Source organism: Dasypus novemcinctus, chromosome 8, assembly GCF_030445035.2.
Source record: "Dasypus novemcinctus isolate mDasNov1 chromosome 8, mDasNov1.1.hap2, whole genome shotgun sequence".
Lineage (NCBI taxonomy): Eukaryota > Metazoa > Chordata > Mammalia > Cingulata > Dasypodidae > Dasypus > Dasypus novemcinctus.
The window spans coordinates 48,870,353-48,896,299 of record NC_080680.1 but is presented as its reverse complement, the minus strand read 5'-3'; the positions used below and the strand labels follow the sequence as shown (position 1 = coordinate 48,896,299).

The 25,947-nt window shown below is 37.4% G+C and overlaps 1 protein-coding gene across 3 annotated transcripts in view; it reads right to left on the bottom strand.

The window, feature by feature from the left end:
• KDM4C (lysine demethylase 4C) overlaps positions 1–25,947 on the bottom strand; it is a 518,173-nt gene that overhangs the window by 119,486 nt on the left and 372,740 nt on the right. For all 3 annotated transcript variants that reach the window (XM_071216722.1, XM_058301838.2, XM_058301837.2), the window contains 2 exons: positions 21,251–21,306; positions 18,689–18,797 (listed from right to left, as the gene is read on the bottom strand). In XM_071216722.1, the coding sequence (XP_071072823.1) occupies positions 18,689–18,797; positions 21,251–21,306 (165 nt within the window). The remainder of the gene's footprint in view (positions 1–18,688; positions 18,798–21,250; positions 21,307–25,947) is intronic.

Genomic DNA, 25,947 nt, shown 5'->3' with positions numbered 1-25,947 from the left:
ATACTGTGTGATTCCATTTATACAACATTCTTGAAATAATAAAATTATTGAGATAGAGAACAGTCTAGTGGTTGTCATTGGCATTGGTTAGAGATGGTAGAGGGTGCATGTTGCCTGACTAAAAAGGGGTAGCAAGAGGGAGATCAAAAAGATGATGGAACACTTCTGTATCTTAATTGTGGGTGGTTACTCAAATCTATACGTGATAAAATTACATAGAACTATATACACATATTGTACCAATGCCAATTTTCTGCTTTTGGTACTATACAATAGTTATGTAAGATAAAACCAACAGGGGAAGTTGGGAGAAGGTTTCACGAGACCTCTTTATAATATCCTTGCAACTTCCTGTGAATCTATAATTATTGAAAAATAAAAAGATTTTTTAAAAGTTAAACAAGTATTTGGGAACGTTCCTGGTGCTTAATTATCTGTGTTATTTTAGATATGAGAAAATGTTTTCCAAGTGATAAAAGTAGTTTTAAAAATCCACTAAATATCACTTAGTTATAAACTGCAGACTACCTACATGTTATTACTTTATTTTTAAATACTTCATTATTATAATGGTACTGTTAATGTAATATATGATAGTACCAACTATAAAAAGGAACATTTATTGAGCAGTTACTATGGCCAGAAACTGTGTGAAATACTCTACATCCCTTATCTTATTTGATACAACACCAGAAGATTGTTATCTTGATCCCGATTTTACAAAAATTCACCAAGAATGTAGAATGAGGCAAGAACCTCAAACAGAACCTGGGGGAGCATAAATATTTAAAACCATACACAGAGGAAGAGGAATCTTCAAAGACTCTGAGACTGAGTGGCCATAGAGAAAAAGGTAACACCAAAAGAGAGCTGTCATGAAAATCAAGGACAGTTTTGAGGAGAACTGCATATCCTGAAATAATTGGTATATGCCAGAGCTGAGGTGTGGACCTTGACTGCTTGACTCCAGAGTTGATCTTTGTTATTACACTCATGAATTTTACACATGAAAAGATATGTCTATACAGCAAATATCCAACCAAGAGTAAGCACTGCCTTTAGTGTAATTCAAGTGATTAAATCCTATAAATAAAACTAAAAATACAGCTTGAAAAATTTCTAAATGAGATGAGAAAAGGTGTGTGAAGTTTTATAAATGATGCCTTGTAGTAATTCCAAAGGAAATTAAAAACACAATAACCCTTAAGAGAAAGCTGATATTTTATAAAGCATTTATGTATATATGCCTGCATATTATAGATACATAGCATGATATTTAGACATACTCTTTTTTTTTTCCTTATTTCCACCCCTGCCCCCAACCCCATTGTCTGCTCTCTGTATCCATTCACTGTGTGCTCTTCTGTATCTCTTGTATTCTCATTAGGTGGCTCCAGGAACCCATCTGGGACGTTCCAGAGTGGGAGAGAGGTGATCATTCTCTCGCTCCACCTCAATTCCCTAGTTCACTGCGTCTCATATTGTCTTTTCTGTCTCTTTTTTGTTGCGTCATCTTGCTGTGTCAGCTCTCCATGTGGGCGGCACCACTCCTGAGTGGAATGCACTCCTGTGCGGGGCTGCACTCCTTGCACAGGGGGGCACCTCTGTGCTGGGCGACACTCCTTGTGCACGGCAGCACTCCACATGAGTGAGCTCACCACGCAGGCAAGGGGGTCCTGAGTATCAAACCCTGGACCTCCTATATGGTAGGCGGAAGCTCTATCAATTGAGCCACATCCACTTTCCTAAACACACTCTTAATTATCCCACAGTATGTTAAAATGTTGTATCCTTCTAGAAAAAATTAAAGAATCATTACTCTGAAGTGTTAATAGTGATCACTTTTGAGTGGTACAGAGGTGGAGATGACTTTCATTTTGTATTTTATACACTTTGGTTTTTCAAAAAAATTTGACAACAAACACGTTAATTTTCTAACTAAAATAACAGGTCTTTTAAAATGAAAGTTAAAAATAAACACCAAGATTAGTCAAATTCTAACCTCTAATAAACAAGTCAAAGATCAATAGTACAATTTAGCCTTATCTGCTTTGGAAATGCCCTGTGCCTCGTATGTCTCATGCTGATAATCCGAACTCTGAGCTTGGGCTGTCATTTTCCCAGAACGTGCTCCCTGGGAGAAACAGAATGTGATTACGGATGAACACATCTTGCTTGCTTGTTTGCTTTTCCCAATGCAGGTGGGCTGTCACCATCTGCGTGCACAGCAAGCAGAAGTTAAAAGGCTGTCATGCCTTATCAATGCAGAATGTACTTTGTGTTATGTGTCACAGCTTTGGAGGGAGGTCCCCAAAACAGTTTGTGGCAAGGAGCACAGAAACAGGAATACTGTCAGACACAGGAAAGGGGGATTTAATAGTTCTAAGGCTATCTCTAAGATAAATGGATTTTTGAAATTAAATGTTGATTGCCCTTGTCAAATGAGAAGCCTGAAAATGCATGTATGTTAACTGCTAGGCCTACCAGGAAAGAGAGTGATTTTCATGATGCTCACTCCTTCATTTTCTTATGAAAAAATATTCTTATGGAATTGACATATAACAGTTAGAAATATTTAAATTTTATGGTGTTCTCTAAAAAACATTTGAACCAGTAATTTCCCTCTCAGTTCTAAGACCTGCCAACTGAAACACTCTTCACTGTTCACAATATTATTCAAAAAATATTTATGAATTGCTTTGAGAAACATCATAAAGGAGTGACACATAAGGATAATTAACTCTGGTGGCCACTTCCTAGAGAAATTTTAAAGCAAATTTCTTCAGCAATACTGAGTTTACACCTTTTACTGTGTACTATAAAAGAAATAACAACAGTATAACCCTACAATTCTTTACCAAAAATAACAACTCCACAACATTGTGGTATTAATATTTACAACTATACATATTAAGACTAATGTTTGATGATTTAGCCATTTCCTTTTGTTATGAGCCATGAATAATTTGGAATGATATGCAAATAATACACCACAATAACAAATTAAAACTGTTTTTTACAGATGTTTATAATTTCATATTATCTGAAAATATAACACTTTTGATATTCAGAGGATTATCTTATTTGTTAGAAACTATCTACACTACATAAATATACTTACACAGGAAACAGAAATGCTTTATTACATCTCTCTGTCTCCCTTCTGCCTTCCAAAACTAATAAAATAACAAGTGAAATCCTTTTAAGTTCTGTATCTAAACATTCCAGAATGCAAACCCCATGAAAGGGATGATATTGCCCATCTTGTACTCCCCTGCCACCTAGTACCAAGCAAGATGTCCAGCTGCATGAGTTTTTATTGAAAAAAGATGGATAAATGAAAGAAATGCCCTTTCTTCCACAATTTTCCTCAAAATCTTTAGAATAATGACAAGATGGACATTGTAATTGATGAAAGATAATTTTATTATATCTTAAATATATATTTTGTGGGAGATATTTTAAGTAGATCTCTACAATATTAATTACAAAAAGCATTACTGCTCTGTTGCTCTAAAATCAACAGTGATCAAATAAAAAGAACTATGACATCATTAAAGCCAAGAAAAGACAACTGAGAAGAAACATAGATGAGGATTTTTTTTCTTAACTACAGTAACTGACTTATTACGTTTCTTACCACTTAAGAGTCTTTAGATTGTTGATTGGGTCAAAATTCACTAAGCACATCAACAAGGGACACATGTGGAAATAAATAATAGCAAATGGCCAGCATATTTATAAGCTGCAATGACACTACCACTGCTTTCATAAATAAAAACTGTGAATTAAACTTTCATGGTAAAACGTTTCACCAAACTGGACTGCAAATTTTGACACAGTCAATTGATCATTGTAAAAATCAAACGAAACTCAGTCTGTTCTGTTCAAAAAGCTCATTAGTCTATTAAAATTATATCTTTGCCAAGATGACTTGATCCTTTTTACTTGAAAAATAGCTGCTACTTAGTGAAAAGAAGATTTCACAACAATGTTTGTTGAATTTTTAATCAATTATGAGGAATAGATGGCTTTAGTAGAAAAAAAAGTGAAGATTTTAATTAATCTTAAGCATTATTTCTATAATGAAAAGTGATCAATTAATTGACTATCAAATTAATTTGTATCCTTTTGCCAACAAACATATATTCTTAGAGATGTGATCAATACAAATTAAATGAACGACTGGAACCTGAAATTTGAGGCCACAGAGATCCTGTTTCAAAAGCAGCATTTATTTTAGAAATCTGTTGCTAGAAGGTATTTACATGTAACATAATAAGCAAATAAATAAATGACAAAATTTTAATAGAGCATAGACAGAGAAGACAATAGTCAAATTTGTCTAGAATATATATAATAAGCCTTTGTGTCAAGAGGTCATTTTTATTGAAAATTAAAGATTTAAATATTAATAATATAAAGCATAAAAGAAAAACAACTGTTCCATTATGATAATCATTTGAAAAATATATTCTACATGACAGCTATTATCCAAAGTTACCTTCTAATTAAATCCATATAAATAAAAACTAAAGTTTATAAATGAGAAGGGAAAGCAAACAATTTTGTTTCTAAAGAAAATTGGAATATATTTTATACTCCCACCAGAAAAATGTGCAATTTAAAATTTTATCATGAGATAATGATATTTAAAAAGATACTAGTGAAAAGAAAATTTTAAACAAAAATTAAGCTGAAATTAAAATTAAAGCAAGTATGAATGAATCCCTTTCACACAGGTTTGTGAAAAATCCCATGTGGCTCTTATTGCACATCACTTTTCATATATGGCCCTACATCCTGGCACCAAAACACCAGGCTATGTTTTTATTGGGTGTAGGACGTGCTTATCTTTCATGAGACATTTGGGACTTTCCTTCTTTATCTTCTTTTGCAAATCAAGCTAATTCATTTCGACATAGCTTTGGTTTTCATTTTCAAGTGATTTAATTTCTTTTACTCTAAGACAGAACATAAATGAAAGTTCCAGAGTTGACATTCTTTCACTTTACTGTTATATTTCAAAAGAGGTATGGAAAGCTAGAGACAATATTATCAGTTCAAATTCACATACAGAAAAAGAGAACCTGTTTAACTGTCCTCTAATTACTTATCAGTAACAGTCACTGAATACAATGTATTTTCAGTCCAACCAACCTAGGAGCAATTTGTAAAACAGTTATATATCTATCTGAGGTAGGTAGGGTTCTGGAGCCCTAGTGTATTTCTCTCTCAGGAGACTACAAGGATCTCAATTCCAAGATGTCCAAAACATACTTTCCAATGCTAAATTCTACTCTTCTTCCAGCGTTCACAAGCTGCACACACTGCATGACATTCGCCAAGCTGCTTATTCCAGAACTATGGCTTCAGTCCTACCTTCCTTCAAACCTACTCTAAATCTCCACCAAGTCTGGCCCATCTGCCTCTGACCACAACAATCCTCTAAATCTCCATGTTCAAGTCAAAATCTTTTCTCACCTGATTACTGAAACCAATCTTTCTCTACCTCCAGCTTTGTTCCTTCAAATATATTCTCACTGTAAACATTCTCCAATGTGTTCAGGAAAAATATCAAAATCCTCTAGAATGGTACTGTCCAGAAGAAAAACAATTGAGCCATATTTGCAATTTGCAGTTTTCTAGGAGGTACATTTAAAAACTTAAGGAGAAAAAAGGAGGTCCCACACTGATCAAGATGGCAGAGTGAGATGCTTTAGAGCTCAGAACCCCCAAAGAGTCAATGAACAACATGCAAGAGCTGGTAGAAAAATCTCTCTCAAAGCTCCACAAAACAAAGGATGCAATAACAGGGTGACCATAGAATTTTTTTAAAGGGCTACTTAAAAGCAATAGGATCTCATGGTACCCTTGCTGGCCCCTTCACCATCCCTCCACCAGTTTGGCACAAGACCCAGCCCATGCTCCTAGTCCAGATCCTTGGAGAGAACAGAGTAATCATACACATATACTAAGTGGGTCCATTCTCTCTGGTGGCAGCCTAAGTGTCTCACTATAAAAGAATGTACTTTGTGCATAGAAGGCAGCTCACAGAGCTCTCCTACAGAAAGTTGTGGGAGGGCAATGTAGTCATGCTGCCTGGGGCAAGGGATAGTTGACTGTAAGATATACAGTGCAGTGACCAGACCTAGAGGAAATTATTTCCTTGGGAACAGGGGATAACACTGATACCTGGGTAAACAGGGGAATTCCTAGGGCCACACACGCTGCTCAAGAAAAGATACATATACAAAGTATCAGGAACTTTTCTACACTTTGGCCTAGAGCTCTTCCCCAAAACTCGTTGTATGGAAAAACCATGAAGGAGAGATCTTGCACAGGTCAATCTGCAAAGACTGGGAAAGATGTTTTCTTTTTTCTTTCTTTCTTTTTTTCCACAGCTTCTGGCATTTAAGGTTTCAACAAAAGATTACAAAACACACAAAGATATAGGAAGTGATGAAGAAAAGCATTAGAAAACCATCAATGAGGAGGACCAAAATAGAGGAATACAAGACAAAGACTTTTTAAAAAATTGGTACTAAATGTGCTCAAAGAGCTAAAGGAAAACATGAGCAAACAACTAAAAGAAATCAGGAAAACAAGAGATGAATACAAAGAAAATTTTCAATAGAGAGAGAAATTATGAGAACGAACCAAACAAAACTGAAGATTACAATAAAAGAAATAAAAAATTCCTTAGAGGTGTTCAATAAAAGATTGGAGCTTACAGAACAAGAAATCAGATAACTTGAAGATAAGGCAATAGAAATCATCCAGTCTGAGCAGTAGGAAGAAGAAAGAATGAAGAAAAGTGATCAGAGACTGAGGAGTCTGTGGGATACTACCAAGCATACAATATACACATTGTGGAAATCCCAGAAGGAGAAGAGAAAGAAGCAGGAGAATATTCAGAAATAATAGCTGAAAACTTCCCAAATTTGACAAAAGACAGGAATATACATCCAAGATGCTCAATGTACTCCAAACAAGATTAACCCAAATAGACCCAATCCATACAGTTAAACTATCAACTGACAAAGATAAAGAATTCTGAAAACTGCCTGAAAGAAGCAACATGTCAAATACATGGAGCCTCAATAAGGTTATGTGCTAATTTCTCATCAGAGACTGCAGAGGCAAGAAGGCAATGAGAAAAAAGACATTTAAATACATTGAAGTGTTGAAAAAAATTGCCAACCAAGAATTTCATATCCAATAAAACTATCTTTCAAAAAGGAGGGTGAGATTAAGACATCCCCAGATAAACCAAATTTGAGGAACTTCATCACCACTAGACAGGCTCTCTAGGAAATGATAAAGAGAGTTCTATAGGTTGAAAGGAAAGGTCAACATACTATAGATCAATGCTGCATGAATAAATACAGATCTCTGGTGATGGTAAGGACATGTTTAAATATAAATACCAGCACTATTCTAATTTTGATTTATAATTTCGCTTTTTCCTTCCTACAGGATCTAAAAGGCAAATGCATCAAATGTAAAGATATATCAGTGGTTCTGGACTCCTGATGTATAAATGTGTAATGTATAATAAGAACTACATAATGGTAGGGGACAGAGAGGTAGGAAAACATACTTTGCATATACTGTTGAAGTCAAGCTGGTATCAAAGCAAATGAGAATGTTACAGATTTAGGATGTTAAATTTAATAGTTTTTCATTCACACTAGTCACATTTCAAGTGCTTAAAAGCTGTAAATGGCTAAATGCTACCCACTGGACAGCAGAGTTCTTGAAGAACTGGGGCCTCCTCATGCTTCTCCAGACTCCTCTCCCTCTCTCTCTCATCATACCTCATGCTCCAGTTATACTCAAATGTCATGTCCTAGACCTTATACTCCTCTCCCACTTTCAGGTCACTCAGCACATACTGTTCATTCTCTGGAACCCTCCTCCAGCCAGCTCTTCTCATCTTTCAGGTCTCAGAATAGGCAATATTAAACATTGCTTCTTCCAGGAAATTTCCCTTCACCATCATACCACTAAATCCCCCCATCCTTGGTCTTTTGCTGTATCCTCAATTCTTACTATAATATAAGTATTTCTACTGCTATGCAATCACCTATCTAATCTCCCATTATTTTGTAATATGCATAAGAACAGAAATCAAGTATCTCTAGTACCTAAGCACATAGTAAATACTCAATAAATAGCTACTGAACTAATGAATCAACAAATGAGAGACTGCCCAGAAATGTCACTCCTCTCTTATATATATATTTACCTGCCCTGTTCCCAATTTGTCATAAAACATAATTTTATGTTGCACTGGACATACGCACCAACTCTGTCTCTTTGTTATTACAGTCTTTGAAATGTGTCATACATCAAAATAATGAGACAGCAGAAATGCTATTCATTGTCACATAATAGTTCTAGTTAATTTAAATTTAACTTAAATACCAAAACCAGAATGTCAATCAATTCTTTTTCACCTTCTGGTTTGCAAAACCATGTCTAACATGATACTAAGATTTCATGTTTATGATATATTATTTTAAAATAGATATGTGGCAAATTCTAATTTCTAATATTTCATTTCCATAATTATTTATATCTGTGGCATAAATAGTAGCATGATCTCTACTTTCAAGAAATTAAAAATGTATTTATTTAAAAATATACTTTAGAGTTTCATAGTTTGCACTTACTTCTCCTTATCCATAGATTTCAAATACTCTATTAGTATATACTGCTTTTAAGGATAAAAAATAAACTTGATTTCTACATAGCCTAGTAAAGTCTATTCCCTCTCAAAGTGGGGAAAAAAGAGGTCAGTAGCATTACTAGCCCATAACAAAACCATAAATGATCACTTCATGGGACTTCAGGGTTAAAAAGGAAATGGAAAACATTTAATTTCACCCTGTTCACAAATTCCCTTAAGACAGTAAAGTGATTAATTCAAATGTATAAATTCAAGTGATGTGGAAAACAAAAGACAAAAGTAAATAAAAACTTGGAATCTAGAAAGCCAAGAGACAAGTGATGACTTCACTTAATAAAGTGAAAGCTATGAACTATACAATTTATACCACAGAATCCCTAAAGAGGTCATCTATTATTGGCACCAGATCCCCTCCCCAAACTAAGAAGTAAAATGAATGAATGTCCTTCCTCCAACCAGAAAAACCTCAAGGTTTATTGTCAGAGAGAGTAAAAGAGAGGGTCTAGTGACTAGAAAACACCAGGAAGAGCTGAGAGTAGAGACACACAAACTGAGGGGGAAAGGAGGCCTAACTAAAAGAGGCACGCACAATGTACCCTAGAATTTCTTTTCCTCAAGGCAATGTTGTATTTTGGCATGCTATTTTGTCCTGCAGAAATTTTTTAAGGTATATGCATTAACATTTTACTACTTCAAGGATCTTTTTTTTTTTTTTATTTCTCTCCCCTTCCCCCTCACCCCCCAGTTGTCTGCTCTGTGTCCATTTGCCATGTGTTCTTCTGTGACCACTTCTGTCCTTGTCAGTGGCACTAGGAATCTGTGTTTCTTTCTGTTGCGTCATCTTGTTGTGTCAGCTCTCCGTGTGTGTGGTGCCATTCTTGGGCAGGTTGCACTTTCTTTCACGCTGGGCGGCTCTCCTTACAGGGCGCACTCCTTGAGCATGGGGCTCCCCTATGCAGGAGACACCCCTGCGTGGCACGGCACTCCTGCACATGGGCCAGCTCCACACGGGTTCACGAGGCCCGGGGTTTGAACCGCAGACCTCCCATGTGGTAGGCGGATGCCCTACCCATTGGGCCAAGTCCACTTCCCTCATCAAGGACCTTCTTAAGTGAAACTGGCCTATTTGTTTTAATTGCAGTGAAATACAATTTGGTGCCACTCTGATTTGTGATAAGGTGCCAGTTTTTCCATGATGTACTGGTACAGGCAAGTATATGCTCCAAAGAGCTGACTGTTAAATTTTAGTAATTTTGAAAGCAGGCTGGTATCACATTGGAGGTTTGAAATTGGATATTAGTGAGAGTATTTCCATTTCGGCAATCTACAAACCCGACAAACCAGGGATTTTTCCAGAGAGTCATTTGGGTAAACAGTGGTTTTACCCACTGTTACAAATTACATCATTAGTACAAAACTAAATCCCTCAGACTTCCTGAAAGAGTCATGAAAACATGGTCTGTACAGTACACCTTGAGAAATATTGCTCTGTTCCATACAATGATTTGGAAGACTGAGGGCCCCAGAGGCAAAGTGACTTGCCCAAGCTAATTTTGACCCCTGAACTTTAAGACGACCCCAGTGCATCCTAAAAGGTTGGCCAATTCAGTTCTTTTATGAGAAAGTGAAGACAAATGCCAGACACAAGAGGGCATCCTGTTAAACAACAGTTCTCATGGGCCACATCCACTCCCTAGGGCCCAAACCACTTCAGACCCACAGCTGCACCACAGGAGGCAACAGAGACAGGGCAAGGGCAAGCGACTGCCATTTAGCCAAAAGGTCTTGAACAGGACCACTTTTCAACAGTAATGGACATGGTGAAGATGAAGCAATGGCTATATTTCTGGACTCCTATCTTACAACAACAAGGTATTCAGTCCATGGCTTGTGGCAAGAACTGCAAAGGAAGGTGGTGAAAGCTAGGACGTATGAGGAAGAGCCACTCTACGCCTTTACGCCATGGCGATGACAGTACCCTTCTGTTTAATGGAACTCCATTCAAAAAAAACTGGTGTAGTTTACAAACCACTCTCTCAATGCCCAAGGGCTGTTTGGTACATTAAAATTCTTCCGAGCATTAGAAAAAACAAGGAAAGAAAATCACTTAAAGCAATAATAGCTTATACTGCTAATAGTCATTTGAATGCATATTTTATACCAGGCCTTTCATTCTTGTTTAATCCTCACAACCACAATTGACAGGAGGTTGAAAGTTAATGTGCTTGGCCAAGGTTTCCCAGTTTGTAAGTAGAGGACTAAGGACTCAGCAGACTGACTCTAGAGCCTGCGTGCTCAATCTCCAAATAACAGAAACTTCTTAAAATTACACAATGCAAAGGACAGTACAAGCAAACGTAGAGAACGTCTGATATTTAGATCATTAAACCAAACCACAACAGGCTAAAACTATGCTGGTGCCTGTACCATCCACCATGAGTTCATGTAAGCCAAGAGTATAAACTGTGGGAACACACCTAAAATATACCACAGTGGCTTATGTTAAATTAATTACAAGTATGAAAAGTTCTCATTTTGCATAAGAAGCTTTTTATAAAGTTTTTGCTGTTTTTAAAAACAGTCTTGTGAGGAAATAAACAATTGCTACTAAAATATGGAACAAAGAAAACTAATTCCTGAGCTCTCTCTTCTCACCAAAACAAAGCATAATGAATCCCACTGTTTCACAATTATGACCAAACATTTCCAAAATTACAACCTCTCAGCTTTCAATCACTGTTGACCACAAAAAACCCTATAGGGATTGTTTAGAGACACTTAACAGCTGCCACAGTTTGGCATGCATTTGTGGGCATCGACCTCGTCAGCGTGGGAGTGAAAGTAGTGACCCATTCTCTGGAACCCAGACCCCTGCTCACTCACTCAATTAAAAGAACTGTCAGCAATCACTACTCAGACAGACAAGCTCAGAAAAAATGAACTATTCAACAATGCACCTAGAAAATGAGATTAGTCCTTCAAAATATTCTTTAATCATGAATCATCTGAAGCTCTAATTATCTATCTAATGTTTTTAAAATTAGTCCTGAGGAAAAATGAGTTCAAAACTGAATTATTTAAGGCTCCAGCCAATTTCCTTTTGCCTCCCAGTTTTCCTCTCAACAGATAAAGAAAAATCCATAGTAACAAGATAACATTTCATGCATTTACACATTTTCTCCTATAGACATCTACAGCCTTCAGAAAGTATATTATTTGTAGTCATGCCCATTTGACATTTTCCATTTTACTCAAAAGATTTTATGGTTTGGTATTACAGCAATATACAAATTTGACAGCTTGCAATAGGATCTAGTCCCTGTAGCAAATCATTCTGACAGTTAAGCACTACACAGGCACTAATGTAAGTTCTACACTTATTTTTAAAAACTTACAAATTTGGGGATATGCGTATGTTGGAATCCTTGGAATCCTGAAGAACATCATCTTAATGATAGTGTAAATTATAATGGACTTACTAAATAATAGACACCACACCACAATTATTAATACATCATTTGTAGTACTGCTTATTAGTCACTATTCAAAGAAAATTTTTCCTCAACTATGTTTAAACAAAAAATTTGCTCATTGTTGTCAATGTTCATTATTTTCTGACAATTTTTCTTTGTCTTTAAAAATAACTGAGCATGGGAATAAATCAGTACCTGAGTTAATGTGGAACATAATGACTTTTTTTTATTGCCTTTACGGTGTTACACTTTTTTTCTTTTAAGGTGATGAAAGGTAATCAATATGTCTTTACATTTCCCGAAATGAATTAATGGAGGGCCTGTCAAATACAACTCTGAATCCTCTATGAAAGAAACCAAAGCTGCTCACTAACACTGCTGTAATATTAACTAAATAGGACTCAGAGGGATCTTACAGCATCAGATGTAGAACCCATCCCCATCTCTCAGTAATTCAATTTTTAGTATTCAGTACATCTGATAACATGAGCCAGTTAGCAAGAAAACAAGTACCTACTTCTAAGAAATACGAGGCCTAAACGTTATTTTTTCCCCTTGATTCTGTTCTTCAGACGGAATATCGCCATGAAACCACTCTATTTTCAGAATTGATGTACCTTTCAACACTATAATCTTTGGCTTTCAAGTTCACTATTATTTGCCTTCAGGTACAAATTTTAATGTGTATGGAGGCTTCTAAGCAGAATAGTATGGTCTCAGTCAGATACTGAAAGGCTTGTAGTTCAGTCATCATTGCAGTATAAATTCCTTTTCAAAATAATGTTCTTCACTGAGAGAACACTTGTGCCTATGCCTACTTCACTTGTCAAATACAAATCAGAGGTCACCGAGAGCCTTGGGGCAACTTCAGCTATCCCAAAATTCATTTCTTCCTGTATTTGGTTGCAGAAATAGGATTTCAATTATAAAACTCATAAGGTCTACAAATATAGAAACCAAAGGCACAAGCTGCAGCAGTGTGATGATGGATGCATTCTAGTCATGATACAAAGTTAACCTTCTTGGGCAATGAGAACAACCTATAGACATTGGTTGCATTGATACACACAGTTTAATATTTTAAAATATTCTTCCAGTACTCCTACAAAATGTTTTTCTTCTAATACGAAGAATATTTAGAACAAACGGTTGCATTACGGTCAGGATATATTTTCTAAGATGTCTTACTGTCTACAAACTTGCCTTGCTATTTTATTTACAATGATTCCACAGATCTTTAGCTCAATTTAATATTTAAGAAGTGATCAAGGTATGCAATAAATATAAACAATAAATACATAACAAATACCAGAAACTCATGCTTTTTTCCTCCTTTTGATTTTTTTAAAAAATGTCTTTCCCTTACAGTTTATAGTCAATCCCAAGAATTTTGGATGGTCTGCTTACTGATTTCTACTGCTTTCTTCTTTTGGTATAATAATACTGTAAAAATATTGTCCTCTTTAATCTCCTGTTCTTAATTATATTTACTGTTAATTTTTTCCTGTATTTTCCATTGCAAAAAAAAAGAAGAAAAAAAAAGATAATTCTTAATGTTTTATATATCTTTCTACTTCGTTTTTGTTTGTAAGTTCTCTACTTTGCACAATTTTACTCCTCTTGCAGACTCAGGTATAACTATACCAAGTCAATTATACAAATAAAGAAAATAGGGCTGAAGGAAAGAAGAAAAGGAAATGATTCTCAGTAAATTCTAAACACCACATATGGGCAATTCTTTTCTTTGGGTCCCGTGGCATACTTACCACCTGTGACTTCAAACATGCCCCTAGACTGGCTCTCGCTGAGCGCAAGGGCTGGTCAAACCATTTAGGTGGAGACTAGGAAATGCTCTCAGCATCCTCTTCCTCATTCCTGTCCCCACCAGGTGCCAAAGGTCTGGCATTCCCTGGATGAGGGAAAATGGTGACAAAGGACATGGATAGAGATGGGAATGACAGCACATGCCAGGAGGATAACCATCCCCATATTGAAAAGTCATTCAAAAGCAGAGGAATTCATTATGAACAAGTAGGTAAGGAAAAATACTAAGGAATACTTTTTTTTTGAAAATCCAAAGTAAGTCCACAGAGAAAATGGTTCTCACTCTTGGATCTGTCTACTGTGGAAATATTCAGGTAACTTCTAACCATTTCTTTCTTGTAACAGGATGACTCTGCTTAGAATCCTGTCCTTGTAGATAGCATCTGTAGTATTTTTCTCTCGGGCAGTAATTACTTTAACCCCTGAAATAGTTACTCTGCACAAAGCTAAATATTGCTAAAGAAAGAAAAAACAAACTTAGTTGGGTGGCAACCACTACAAACGATTATGGTTTTATTAGTTTCAAAAAAAGTGAATGAATTATTAAAGTTTTAAAAATTACCAGCGATAGAAATAAAGGAAAATAGAATTTCTTGAAATTAAGTCTAATGTTAAAACTGTTGTTCTTTTAATTATTTAATTATATGATGAGCAGAGGCCATTCCTGTGATATAACCAAACAAGGTGGAGGGATAAGCTAAAGGTTCTTCATATACCAATCACTAGTCTAGGATCATCTAAATCCACTCAAGGGCACTGAAACGATTGTTTTTCATTTACTTCTTTTTTTTTTTAATGAGTCATTATATTTAAGACAGAAAATCTGCTAAAATAAACAACATCCTATCCTACAACTTCACAGAAGTCTTCCTAGACTAATAATTTTAGAGGGGCTTGTCAAACGCTGAAACTTGAACCTCTGAATAAATAAAAGGATAACAACAATATTATCAAAATCTTCAAGTAGTTCTGCATAAATACCAGTATTACATATTCTGCAAAGATTATTAATAATGAGTGTATGTTTTTAAAATAATAAAGCTTTTATATGAAGGAAGAGATTTTTTTAACTCATGTTTGTCACCAGTCATTCTTTAAACCTCCTACAGTTACTTAGCTGTTACAACTGCTGCTTATTACTTATACAGAGAAACATTAACTTGCCCCAAGGGAAAGCAGCTCATTTTTATGTGGCAAAATGAAAAACTGAACTTTGAAAGGAAAAAAAAAAAGCCCTCTGAAATTTAGCATTTTAAAGCATCTTGTCAGCACTTTCACTGTCCTGCCTCCATCCCTTGGCTGGAAATCCCTGCTGGGAAAGACATATGCACGCACGCGCACATGCACGCACACAAGCACATGCCCTCGCAGGGCACTTCAACACATGCTAAGGGGGGTGGCTTAAGGGAAAGGCACTGAGATCCTGGTATAGCAGCACCATCTAGTGGGCACTGGGGAGAGGCTCAGAGGCTCCCTTGCTGCTACTTCAGGGATGAAGAACTTGCCCTTCATCAGGTCACTCCAGTTTGCAATCCCTAAATTAACCAGAGGTTTCAAGACCAGAATTCTTAGCCAACTGGAAAAGTGCTGCATGGGTTTTCACAGGTTCTGCTAGGCTCTAGGAACTCATAGCACTGCTAGGCTCTATGGCCTAATTCCGTGGTCACTGCAAGGCAAATAAAGAAAAGAATGCCTTGCTTTATGGAAGCATGCAAATCAGTATTTTGTGAATTTACCACCATTACTTTAAAATGAGAGACCATGAAGAGGCAAATAAAAGTCATTCTTTATTTCCTGTTTAAAAACTTCCTGATGTAGACATAAGAATCAAATTCACCACGATTTTAAGGTAGGAGCACAAATAATGACTAGCTTCCATTTATTATTCCAAATATATTTGAATGACTACCAGGTGCTGTTTCTATCCCTGTCCCTACCTCTAGCGCTTTCTCATGCTCCTCTAAACACACACACACACACCGTTTTCAGAATTCTAATCTTAAAATTCAGTTAGGACTGGGGTGCAGACATTGTACTGTAATAGATTCACCACAGTTAATGGTTCTTTCTTGAGGCTTCCTAATGAAAAAGCTATCCAGACTTCTGGGTATATATTGCCTTCTTTTAAACTATTACTGTATTTCTGAGTGATAGATATTTTCTAAAGTGAAGTTTCTTCTTGTAATTTCCCACTAAAGAGAATCACTGAGAACATTTTGGTAACTATCATTTCAAGAAACTCTCTATGCATATAACATGTATTAAAAAACAGAAAAAATTCTGGTCTTATAGCTGCTATTTCTACCCAGCTATGTGTAATGGACATCTTTACATGTCAATAAACGTAGCTCCACGTTGTCAAAAGATGATCTTGGCGGCGGATTTGGCCCAGTAGTTAGGGTGTCCGTCTGCCACATGGGAGGTCCGCGGTTCAAACCCTGGGCCTCCCTGACCCGTGTGGAGCTGGCCCATGCACAGTGCTGATGCGCGCAAGGAGTGCCCTGCCACGCAGGGGTGTCCCCCACATAGGGGAGCCCCATGCGCAAGGAGTGCTCCCCGTAAGGAGAGCCACCCAGTGCAAAAGAAAGTGCAGCCTGCCCAGGAGTAGAGAGCTGACACAACAAGATGATGTAACAAAAAGAAACACAGATCCCCGTGCTGCTGACAACAACAGAAGCAGACAAAGACGATGCAGCAAATAGACACAGAACAGACAACCGGGTTGGGGGTGGGGGGGCAGGGAGAGAAATAAATTAATAAATAAATCTTTAAAAAAAAAAGATGATGATCTTAAATTCAGTTAAGACATTCCTCTAAAGACATTAATCACTTAAAAAAGGAAACCATCCATGAGAAACATGTGATATGCACAATCCAAAAAAAGCATAGTATTGTGAAGAAAATCATAAGCTTCGCCATTTTTGAATGCCATAACCAGATTTTTTTTAAACAACTTCCTGAGTGAGGATTCAATTGCCCATTATGTCCTTTCCTACAGTTGTCTCCACAACCCTTTGGAACTGGCATGGTAACATCAAATCATGAAGGAAGTGGGAATGGAGAAAAGCAGCCAGGATGCTGTTCCTTAAACGGAGGCATCAAGAGCAGTGATCACTCATTCTGAGGGGCACTAAATTGTTAGCACAAGTTCTCTCATAGGTGACTCTAAAAGTGTATTGTTTTAATTTTTACGAATCCATATTTCTTTTATAATCAGAAAAAAAAACCAAAATATTCTTAGTATTTGTCACATAAAACTTTCATACTTGAATATGCAGTGTAAACATTTTTTGGCTATTCTGCATTTTAGTCCTAATTCTTGCTTGCTTGCTTGCCTGCCTGCCTGATTGATTCATCCATCCATCTATCCATCTATCCATCTATCCATCTATCTATCCATCTATCCATCTATCCATCTCTCTATCCATCTATCCATCTATCCATCTAACCATCTACCTACCTACCTACCTACCTAACTCTGTGGCAAGGGTATAAGATTTCAGGCTTTGCCAGAGAGGTCCAGGAGCTGAAAAAATTTTACTCTCTTCTAATAGTCACTGTGACCTTTGTTTAAATGATAACTGTCTATTCATTTCCATCTTAGTCCACAAAACTTGGGCCACCACATCCTAAGCATCCAACAGTCATCATCAGGTCCATGAAAGGGCCACACATTTCCTAGCAAACTGAAATACTTGATGGAGCAATGGGAAATAACAGTGTTCACTTTCATTTCTCTGAGAACAAAAGACAGTCAACTAGATTCTAAGCTCCTCAAAGACGGCCCAGAAATAGCACACCCAGCTCTGCTTTGGGGGTGGGCTAGGAGCAAAATGAGCAAAGAGGCAGGTAGAGAAAGTTACCGCCACAATTCTGCAATGAAATGTTTTATGGTGGAAAGACTCCTGAGTTACAAAGGACAAAGACTAAAGAAATTCTACAGTGGTAAGGCTACCTATAAGACACACTCTAGTATTTTAAAGTGATGATGTTTAACTTTAGGGAAATTTTTTATTCAATATATAATAGAAGGACATAAACTAATGATCTATTGGCTCACAGTTTTACAGAACTACAAGGTTATTTCCATGTTAAGGACATTAAAAGCCGATGTTTTCAGTAAAAAAAATACTCTTAACAAAGGGAATCATAGGAAAATTTCTATAAAAACTCCTGACCATGTCAATATATAATATACCAGAGAATTTGGCAAATTAACTGAATTTTCTTAAGTGAGAAAATCCCTTGGTAATTATAAAAACTTTTCTATTTCTCTGCAAGTCTCTTCTTGGTGAAGAGTTGATAAAATTAGGTTGGATGCACTTTGCTAAGTCAACACCAACCAAAGAGACGCAAAAGAGAGAAAACATAAAAAATTTAAATAAAGTTGGAAACCACGGGCCATTACTGACAAATTTCATCAGATATCCTAGTTTGGAAGTTCAAATTAATCCAGGAAATGCATTAATCCTTTGCCTCATTTCAAACAGAATTTGTGGAAGGCTATATGCAAACTCACAATACAATAGGAAAAGAATATACATAGACAAGTCAATTGAGACTAAAGCAAAATAAGGGTAGAAGAATGAATAAAATGATGCTGGGGTAAAATTCAATTGGGAATGTACACATTGAAAACAGAAAAACCTAGAACTTGAAATTAACTTGGATATATGAGGTAAAATTTGCCACTCACCAATTTTAACCTCTGTAAAGGTATTCTGCCTACATCTATTTGTGTCCTTTCTGGGACATTAGTGAATCGAACTTCTGGGACTGCAACAGCGCACATGACATGGGCCCACCTACAGAAAAGGAGACGTGAAACATAAACAAAAGTGTCCTAAACTTACATATCTTCATATTTCAAACTAGTGATGGAAATTCTCAAGGATGGGAAACAGAAGAGAAAGAAAGCCAAAGGTCTAAATCCATCACAAACAGACTCCTTGAATTGTAAACTTCCTGGACAATACCTGGATAGAACCACTACTACACCTGCCCACCACTATATAAAAACCAAGGAATCAATTCTATTAAGGTACTTATATTTTTCTATACTTGATCTGTGGAATACTGAAATGTAGGTCTTCTTTTTTATTTATTGCTGAAATATGCAAGTGATAAATATTCTTAAGCTAATCATTGTGACAAAAAATTAGTTCAATTAGTAAAACGTATACACTGGATATAGCATATAACTTTTACACATAATACATACAAATAGCAAAAGAAGACTAGATCAAGTAGCAAACATTTTCTAAAGGAATTCATATGATTAACTCTTTAGCTACATTGTTTCTCCCTGCAAACAATAATCAAGGAGCCTAAAAATATGGAAAAATGAAATTTAGTTTGTTTCCTTGTTTCCTATTTAAAATGTATTTTCTCCTTTCAAAGTCTGACATGCACCAGAAAAATAACTTCCTCAGTAAGACTATGGAGTTTCTCATAAACATCATACCTCCAAATAAATATAAAGACTCATGAGGTTTGAAGAGATTTTGAAAGAATGATCAAATTCATCAACTTATCTTTATGATAATATATATTTACTTTTAAAAAAGCACAAGTGGAGTGGATGTAGCTCAGTGGTTGAGCATGTGCTTCACACATATGAGGTCCCAGAGTTCAATCCCTAGTAACTCCTCAAAAAAAAAACCTCATCCTGCTTTTGAGGACCACAGAAAGGACAGCTCAAGTGACAATTCCACTATGGCATCCTTTCAAATATAAAATAAAAACAAGCTCCTTTTTTTCCAGCCAAAGGCAAGAACAGAACTTACCTGTTTTTCCAGCAAACCACCTAAACCATCTCAGAGTCTACATGTCCTGTGCAACATCCTAACAACAGTTAAGACGTTTTAGAATGTTGCCAATCACATCAACTAGCACTGTGAAAGAGGATCCAAAATTAAGTAAAAATATAGTTTCTTAGACTAAACCATATCAATGTAGGAATGATAAATGCCTTTTCTATTCCTTGTAAGGAATCAAAAACATGTGCGTATGCACATAATTATGCTAACTCAATCAGGGGAGCCAACATCCAGTGATCGCAAGGCCAGGCTAAATGTAAGAGAATACATATATAACTGGTAAGTCATAGTGACCCAAGGGCATCTATCCCATTTGGGCCAGGTTCTTATCCCAACTAATAATTGCCATGTAGAGATGCACAACCATTTTTCAACCAAAGATGAAAATCTGAATTTTTATGAACTCTCTCTACTTTCATTCTTTGGATAAAATTTATATGAATCAAGCAAAACATGGGTGGGCTGAATTAGGTTCCCTACAGAGAGTTGGTTTGCAATTTCTGCCTAAACCATTTTCTATATGTCCCTACTTTCAAAGGACTCTTTAATATGCTATAGCTTCATTTTCAAAATTAAAGCTGAGTAATGAAACTAATGAAATTTGTACAAAAACATATTTCAACAATAGTTTTAAAAACCCATAGGTTACCTTCCTTTTATGTCCACTTTTGACTCTCTTTCAAATTCTCTTCATATTCTCCATCTGACCCCCTTTAAATGTTAAAAATCAATGTTTTCACCCTGTCATTTCCATTTAGTACAGATACTTTTTTTAATTTACTGGTGCTAAAAACAAATGGTTTTGTTTTATTGATATGATTTGGTTTAATTTAGCTGAAGATAACCAATTTCACTGTTTTCAGACATACCCTGGTTTTATTAGACTAATAGGATTCTAATAACATCATATTAAACACTAGGATTCTAATGGGACTTAGATGATATGAGCTGCTTTCTTTTTAAAAACTCTGTTAGTAAAAGGGGTTCTTCTTCATGATGTCAAAGACATAGAACAGAAGCAGGAATTAGAATACCTTTATCTAGCAGAGGTGAAAGTATTGTCAATAAGGGTCTCTGAAGACATGCACAGAATCCCAACCTCAGATCTAGATAGCAAAAGCTTTGGAACAATGTATGTAATAGTGAATGGGAGGGAAGCGGATGTGGCTCAAGAGATTGGGCTCCCATCTATCATACTGAAGGCCCCAGATTCAATTCCCGGGGCCTCCTGGTGAGGGCAAGATGGACTGCACCACCACTAAGGGCTGATAGCAGACAGCGAGTGCTAACAAGGGGTGGAGGAATAAATAAATAAAGTAAAAATAAATAAATCTTTAAAAAAATAGTGAAAGGGAAAGCAAACTGTCATGCAGAAACTCAATGTTCTACAAAGGAGAATGCAACATTATGATACTTAATACAATGAATTCATTACTTACTTATTGTTCGCAGTTTGCTTAAGAGCACCTCCTCTCAAATTACAAAGACAGCATTCCTGGAAAAAAGGAAGGGGGGAAAAAACACATATCAGGCAATTATCAGATGCACACAACAAGTCATTACTGTTCATCTCATTATGCCCAGAAACTTTTTCATTATTATTTTAAAAGTAAAACCGTCAAGATGGTGGCAGAGTAAGGAGCTCCTGAAGTCACCTCGTTAAACAGGGCAGTTGGTGGTCACCCAGAGCTACCTACAGTACCTGTTTGGAGGACCCAGGAGAGCAGAGGAGTATCCTGCAACATCCTTGAGAGTGTGGAAGGAGAAGACTACCCATCTGCACAGAGAAATCGAGAGTAGAGCACTCCATACCACAGAGGTTGGTGCCCGTGGCATGTAAGCCGTCTCAGGAGCTATTACATGGTTGGAGTTGGAGGTTTCAGTTCCCCCAATGAAAACAGGAGGAAAAAATGGTGTGGCACTGACTTCAGTTACTGATTAGTGGATTCGGCAGGCTGACGTAGACTCCTAGAAACAACTAAACTTTGAGCCTGTCTGGGTAAGAGGGAAGCTGGTGGCCGCCATTTTGACTCTGCCACAGGCATGAGGGGAAGTGGTACTGATTGAAAATCATAGTGCCTGTAAGGACCAGCTTCTTTCTACCCAGGTTGGATTGCAGGTCTAGCCTAAACCCCAGTCCCACCTCCGGCAGGGAAGAAGCAGAAGGGACCTGTACCACCTCTCTGGAAAGCTGCAAGCCATGCCGCAGAGGCTGGTGCCCATCTTACTTAGGGGCGCAAGCCACCTAGGAGCTATTCTGTGGCTGAAGTTGGAAACTCCATTTCCCATGAAGAGGGGAGGAAGAGACAGATGTCCATTAACTGCAGCTAATGGTTAGTGGAATCGGCTGGTTAAAGTATAATCTTAGAGACAGCTAGGATCTGAGTGTGTCCAAGCTGGAAAGAATTTGGTAGCTGCCATCTTGACTCCACCCCCAGCATGAGGGAGAACCTGGCTGACTGAAATCCAGTGAAGTTAGGGATGGGCTTCTTTCCACCAAGATCAGACAGTAGCCCTAGCCTAGACTCCAGCCCCACCTCCAGCAGAGAGGTAGCTGCGGGACCTGCATCAGGCTCTCCAGGAAACTGCAAGTGCTCTCCGCTGGCACAGGCTGAATAGTCGGACACCTGGGACTGCATCCCTGTACCCCAAGAGAATAGGAGAGGAGCTGGGTATCCTTGGTCTCCCCAGGCAATGGCAGGAGTTTTCAGCCCATACAAACAGGCTTGTTGAGTACCTTTAAGCCCATCTCACCTCTGTCCCCCCACAGGACAGGAGGGGGCTGGTGTTGCTTCAACCTCTCAGGGCAACTTCAGACAGTTTTGGGCTGCACAAACCTGACTGTTGGGCACCTGTGGCTCCACCTCCATCCCCAATAGGACAACAGATGGACGGTGTTTGCCCAGACTCTTCGGGTAAGGACAGGTGCTTTTGGCCCACACAGCCTGGTCTGGTGGGTATTTGTGGACCCACCCTCACCCTCCATTAGGAAAGAAGGGGGCTGGTCTTTCTACAACCTTTTTGGGCAACAGCAGACCTTCAGCATGCATGGACTAGACTATTGGATGCCTATGAATCAACCCCAACCCCCAATAGGATAGGAGGGATCTGGTCCACAGCCTCTCTGGACAAAGGTGGGAACTTTCAGCCAACAGGGACTGAACTGTTGGGTGCCTGTGGATGCAACCCCATGCCTTAAGAGGATAGAAAGGGGCTGGTGTTTCCTCAGACTCTTTGGGCAACAGCAGGTATTCTCGGCCTAAAGATACTGAACTGTTGAGCACCCAGAGAACCACCATGACCACCCAATAGGACAGGAGGGGGCTGGTGCTTCCTCAGCCTCTCCAGACAATGGTGGGTACTTTCAGCCTACAGGACTGAACTGTTGAGCATTTGTGGTTCTGTTCCCACCCCCGAAAGGGTAAAAGAACAGTATTCCCTCAGCCTCTGAGGGCAACTGCAGGCATATTTGGCCCACAGTTATTAGACTGTTGGACACTCCAGAGGGTCAGTTCCCACTCCCAGCAGGGAGAGGGTCTGGTGCTTTATCAGTTTATCTGAGCAACTGTGGTCATTTTGGACCCACATAGCATAGATTGCTGACCAAAATTATAGCTCCATCCCTGCCTAAGGTAGGGGAGGAAGGGGTGTGAAGCTTCATCAATGTCTCTGGGCGACTACAGACAGTCTTGTGCCCAACTTGAATTATTATACACAGCTGCAGCTCTGTCCCTACTCCTGACGGAGGAGAAATATGGGGGAAGCTTCATCACTTTCTGGGGCAATGTGGGCAGTTTCAACCTCCATAACTTACAGCACCAACTATGTCCTTGGCTCCCACTATACAACCAGCAAGGGAAAAAAGATAAGAAATCCCTAAACTAAAGGGAGAAACTACACCCAGAATAAATGCATCTAGCAATCCATATGCAGGAAGTCCAACAAAAAATTAAATCTATACTGAGAAACAGGAAGAATGGGCCAATTAAAGGAACAAGATAAGCCTTCAGATGACATAAAGGTGTTGAGACAACTAATCTTAGATGTTCAAACAAATCTCCTTAATAAATTCAATGAAATGCCTAAAAGAAATTAAGGATATTAAGAAGACATTGGATGCACACAAAGAAGAATTTGAAAGCATACACAGAAAAAGAGCAGACCTTAGGGAAATAAAAGGTGCAATAAATTAAATTAAAAATACACTGGAGGCACATAACATCAGATTTGTGGAAGCAGAAGAAAGGATTGGTGAACTCGAAGACATGGCTTCTGAAAGTGAACGTACAAAAGAACAGATGCAGAAAAGAATGGAAAAAATTGAAAAAGTTCTCAGGGAACCAAACGACAGCAAGAGACGGGCAAACATATGTGTCATGGGTGTCCCAGAAAGAGAAGGGAAAAGGGGCAGAAGGAGTATTTGAAGAAATAATGGTGGAAAATTTCCCAACCCTATTGAAGGACATAGATATTCATGTCCAAGAAACACAATGTAATCTCATCTGAATAAATTCAAATAGACCAAATCCGAGACACAAACTGATCAGAATGTCAAATGCTAGAGACAAAGAGAATTCTGAGAGCAGCAGGAGAAAAGCAATGCATAACATATAAGGGATACCCAATAAGATTAAGTGACAATTTCCCATCAGAAACCATAGAGGCAAGAAGGCAGTGGTATGATATATTTAAGATACTGCAAGAGAAAGACTGCCAGCCAACAACTGTATACCCAGCAAGATTATCTTTTAAAAATGAGGGTGAGATTAGAATATTCACAGATAAACAGAAGTTGAGAGAGTTTATAACAAAAAGACCAGCTTTGTAGGAAATACAAAAGGGATTGTTACAGCCTGGAGAGAACAGGAGAGAGAGGTCTGGAAAACACTCTAGAAATGACAACTATATCAGTAACAGTAACTAAAAGTGTCAAATATAAAATGACAGATAAAACACAAAGATCAAAATGGATGAAATAAGAACTGCCTTTACAATAATAACATTGAATGTTAATATATTAAACTCCCCAATCAAAAGACACAGACCGGCAGAATGGATAAGAAAATATAAGCCATCTATATATCTATATGTTGTCTGCAAGAAACTAACCTTAGACCCAAGGATACCAACTGGGTCTGAAAGTGAAACTGAAAGTGAAAGGTTGGAAAAAGATATTCCACACATGCAGTAACCAAAAAAAAAGCTGGGGTAGCTATACATATATCAGATGATATAGGCTTTAAAAGCAAAACTGTTATTGGAGACAGGGAAGGACATTACATATTAATAAAAGGGATGATTTACCAGGAAGAAGTAACAATCATAAATATACATGCACCTAACCAGGATGCCTCAAGATACATGAGGCAAACACTGGCAAAACTGAAGGGAGAAATAGACATCTCCACAATAATAGTTGGAAACTTTAATACGCCACTTTCAGCATTGGATAAAACATCTGGGCAGAAGATCAATAAAGAAACAGAGAGCTTGAATAATATGATAAATGGACTAAACTTAATATACATATACAGAACACTGCACCCCAAAACAGCAGGACATACATTCTTTTCAAGTGCTCACAGATCTTTCTCCAAGACAGACAAAATGTTGGATCACAAAGAAGATCTGAATAAGTTCCACAAAATTGAAATTATACATAGCATTTTCTCTGATTATATGGAGATTAAACAACACGCTCTTAAATAACCAGTGGGTCAAAGAAGAAATTTCAAGAGAAATCAATAAATATGATTATGAGAATGATTATGAGAATACAACATATCAGAACTCATGGGATGCTGCAAAGGCAGTGTTGAGAGGAAAATTTATAGCTCTCAATGATTACATTAAAAAAGAAGAAAAGGCTAAAATCAATGTCCTAACTACACAGCTGGAGGAACTAGAAAAAGAACAGCAAGCTAATCCCAAAGCAAGTAGAAGGAATGAAATAACAAAAATCAGAGCAGAAAGAAATGAAATTGAGAACAAAAAAACAATAGAGAAAATTAACAAAACCAAAAGTTGGTTCTTCAAGAAGATTAACAAAATCAACAAACCCTTAGCTAGACTGACTAAGAAAAAAAGAAAGAAGATGCAAATAAATGAAATAAAAAATCAAAAGGGGAACCTTACT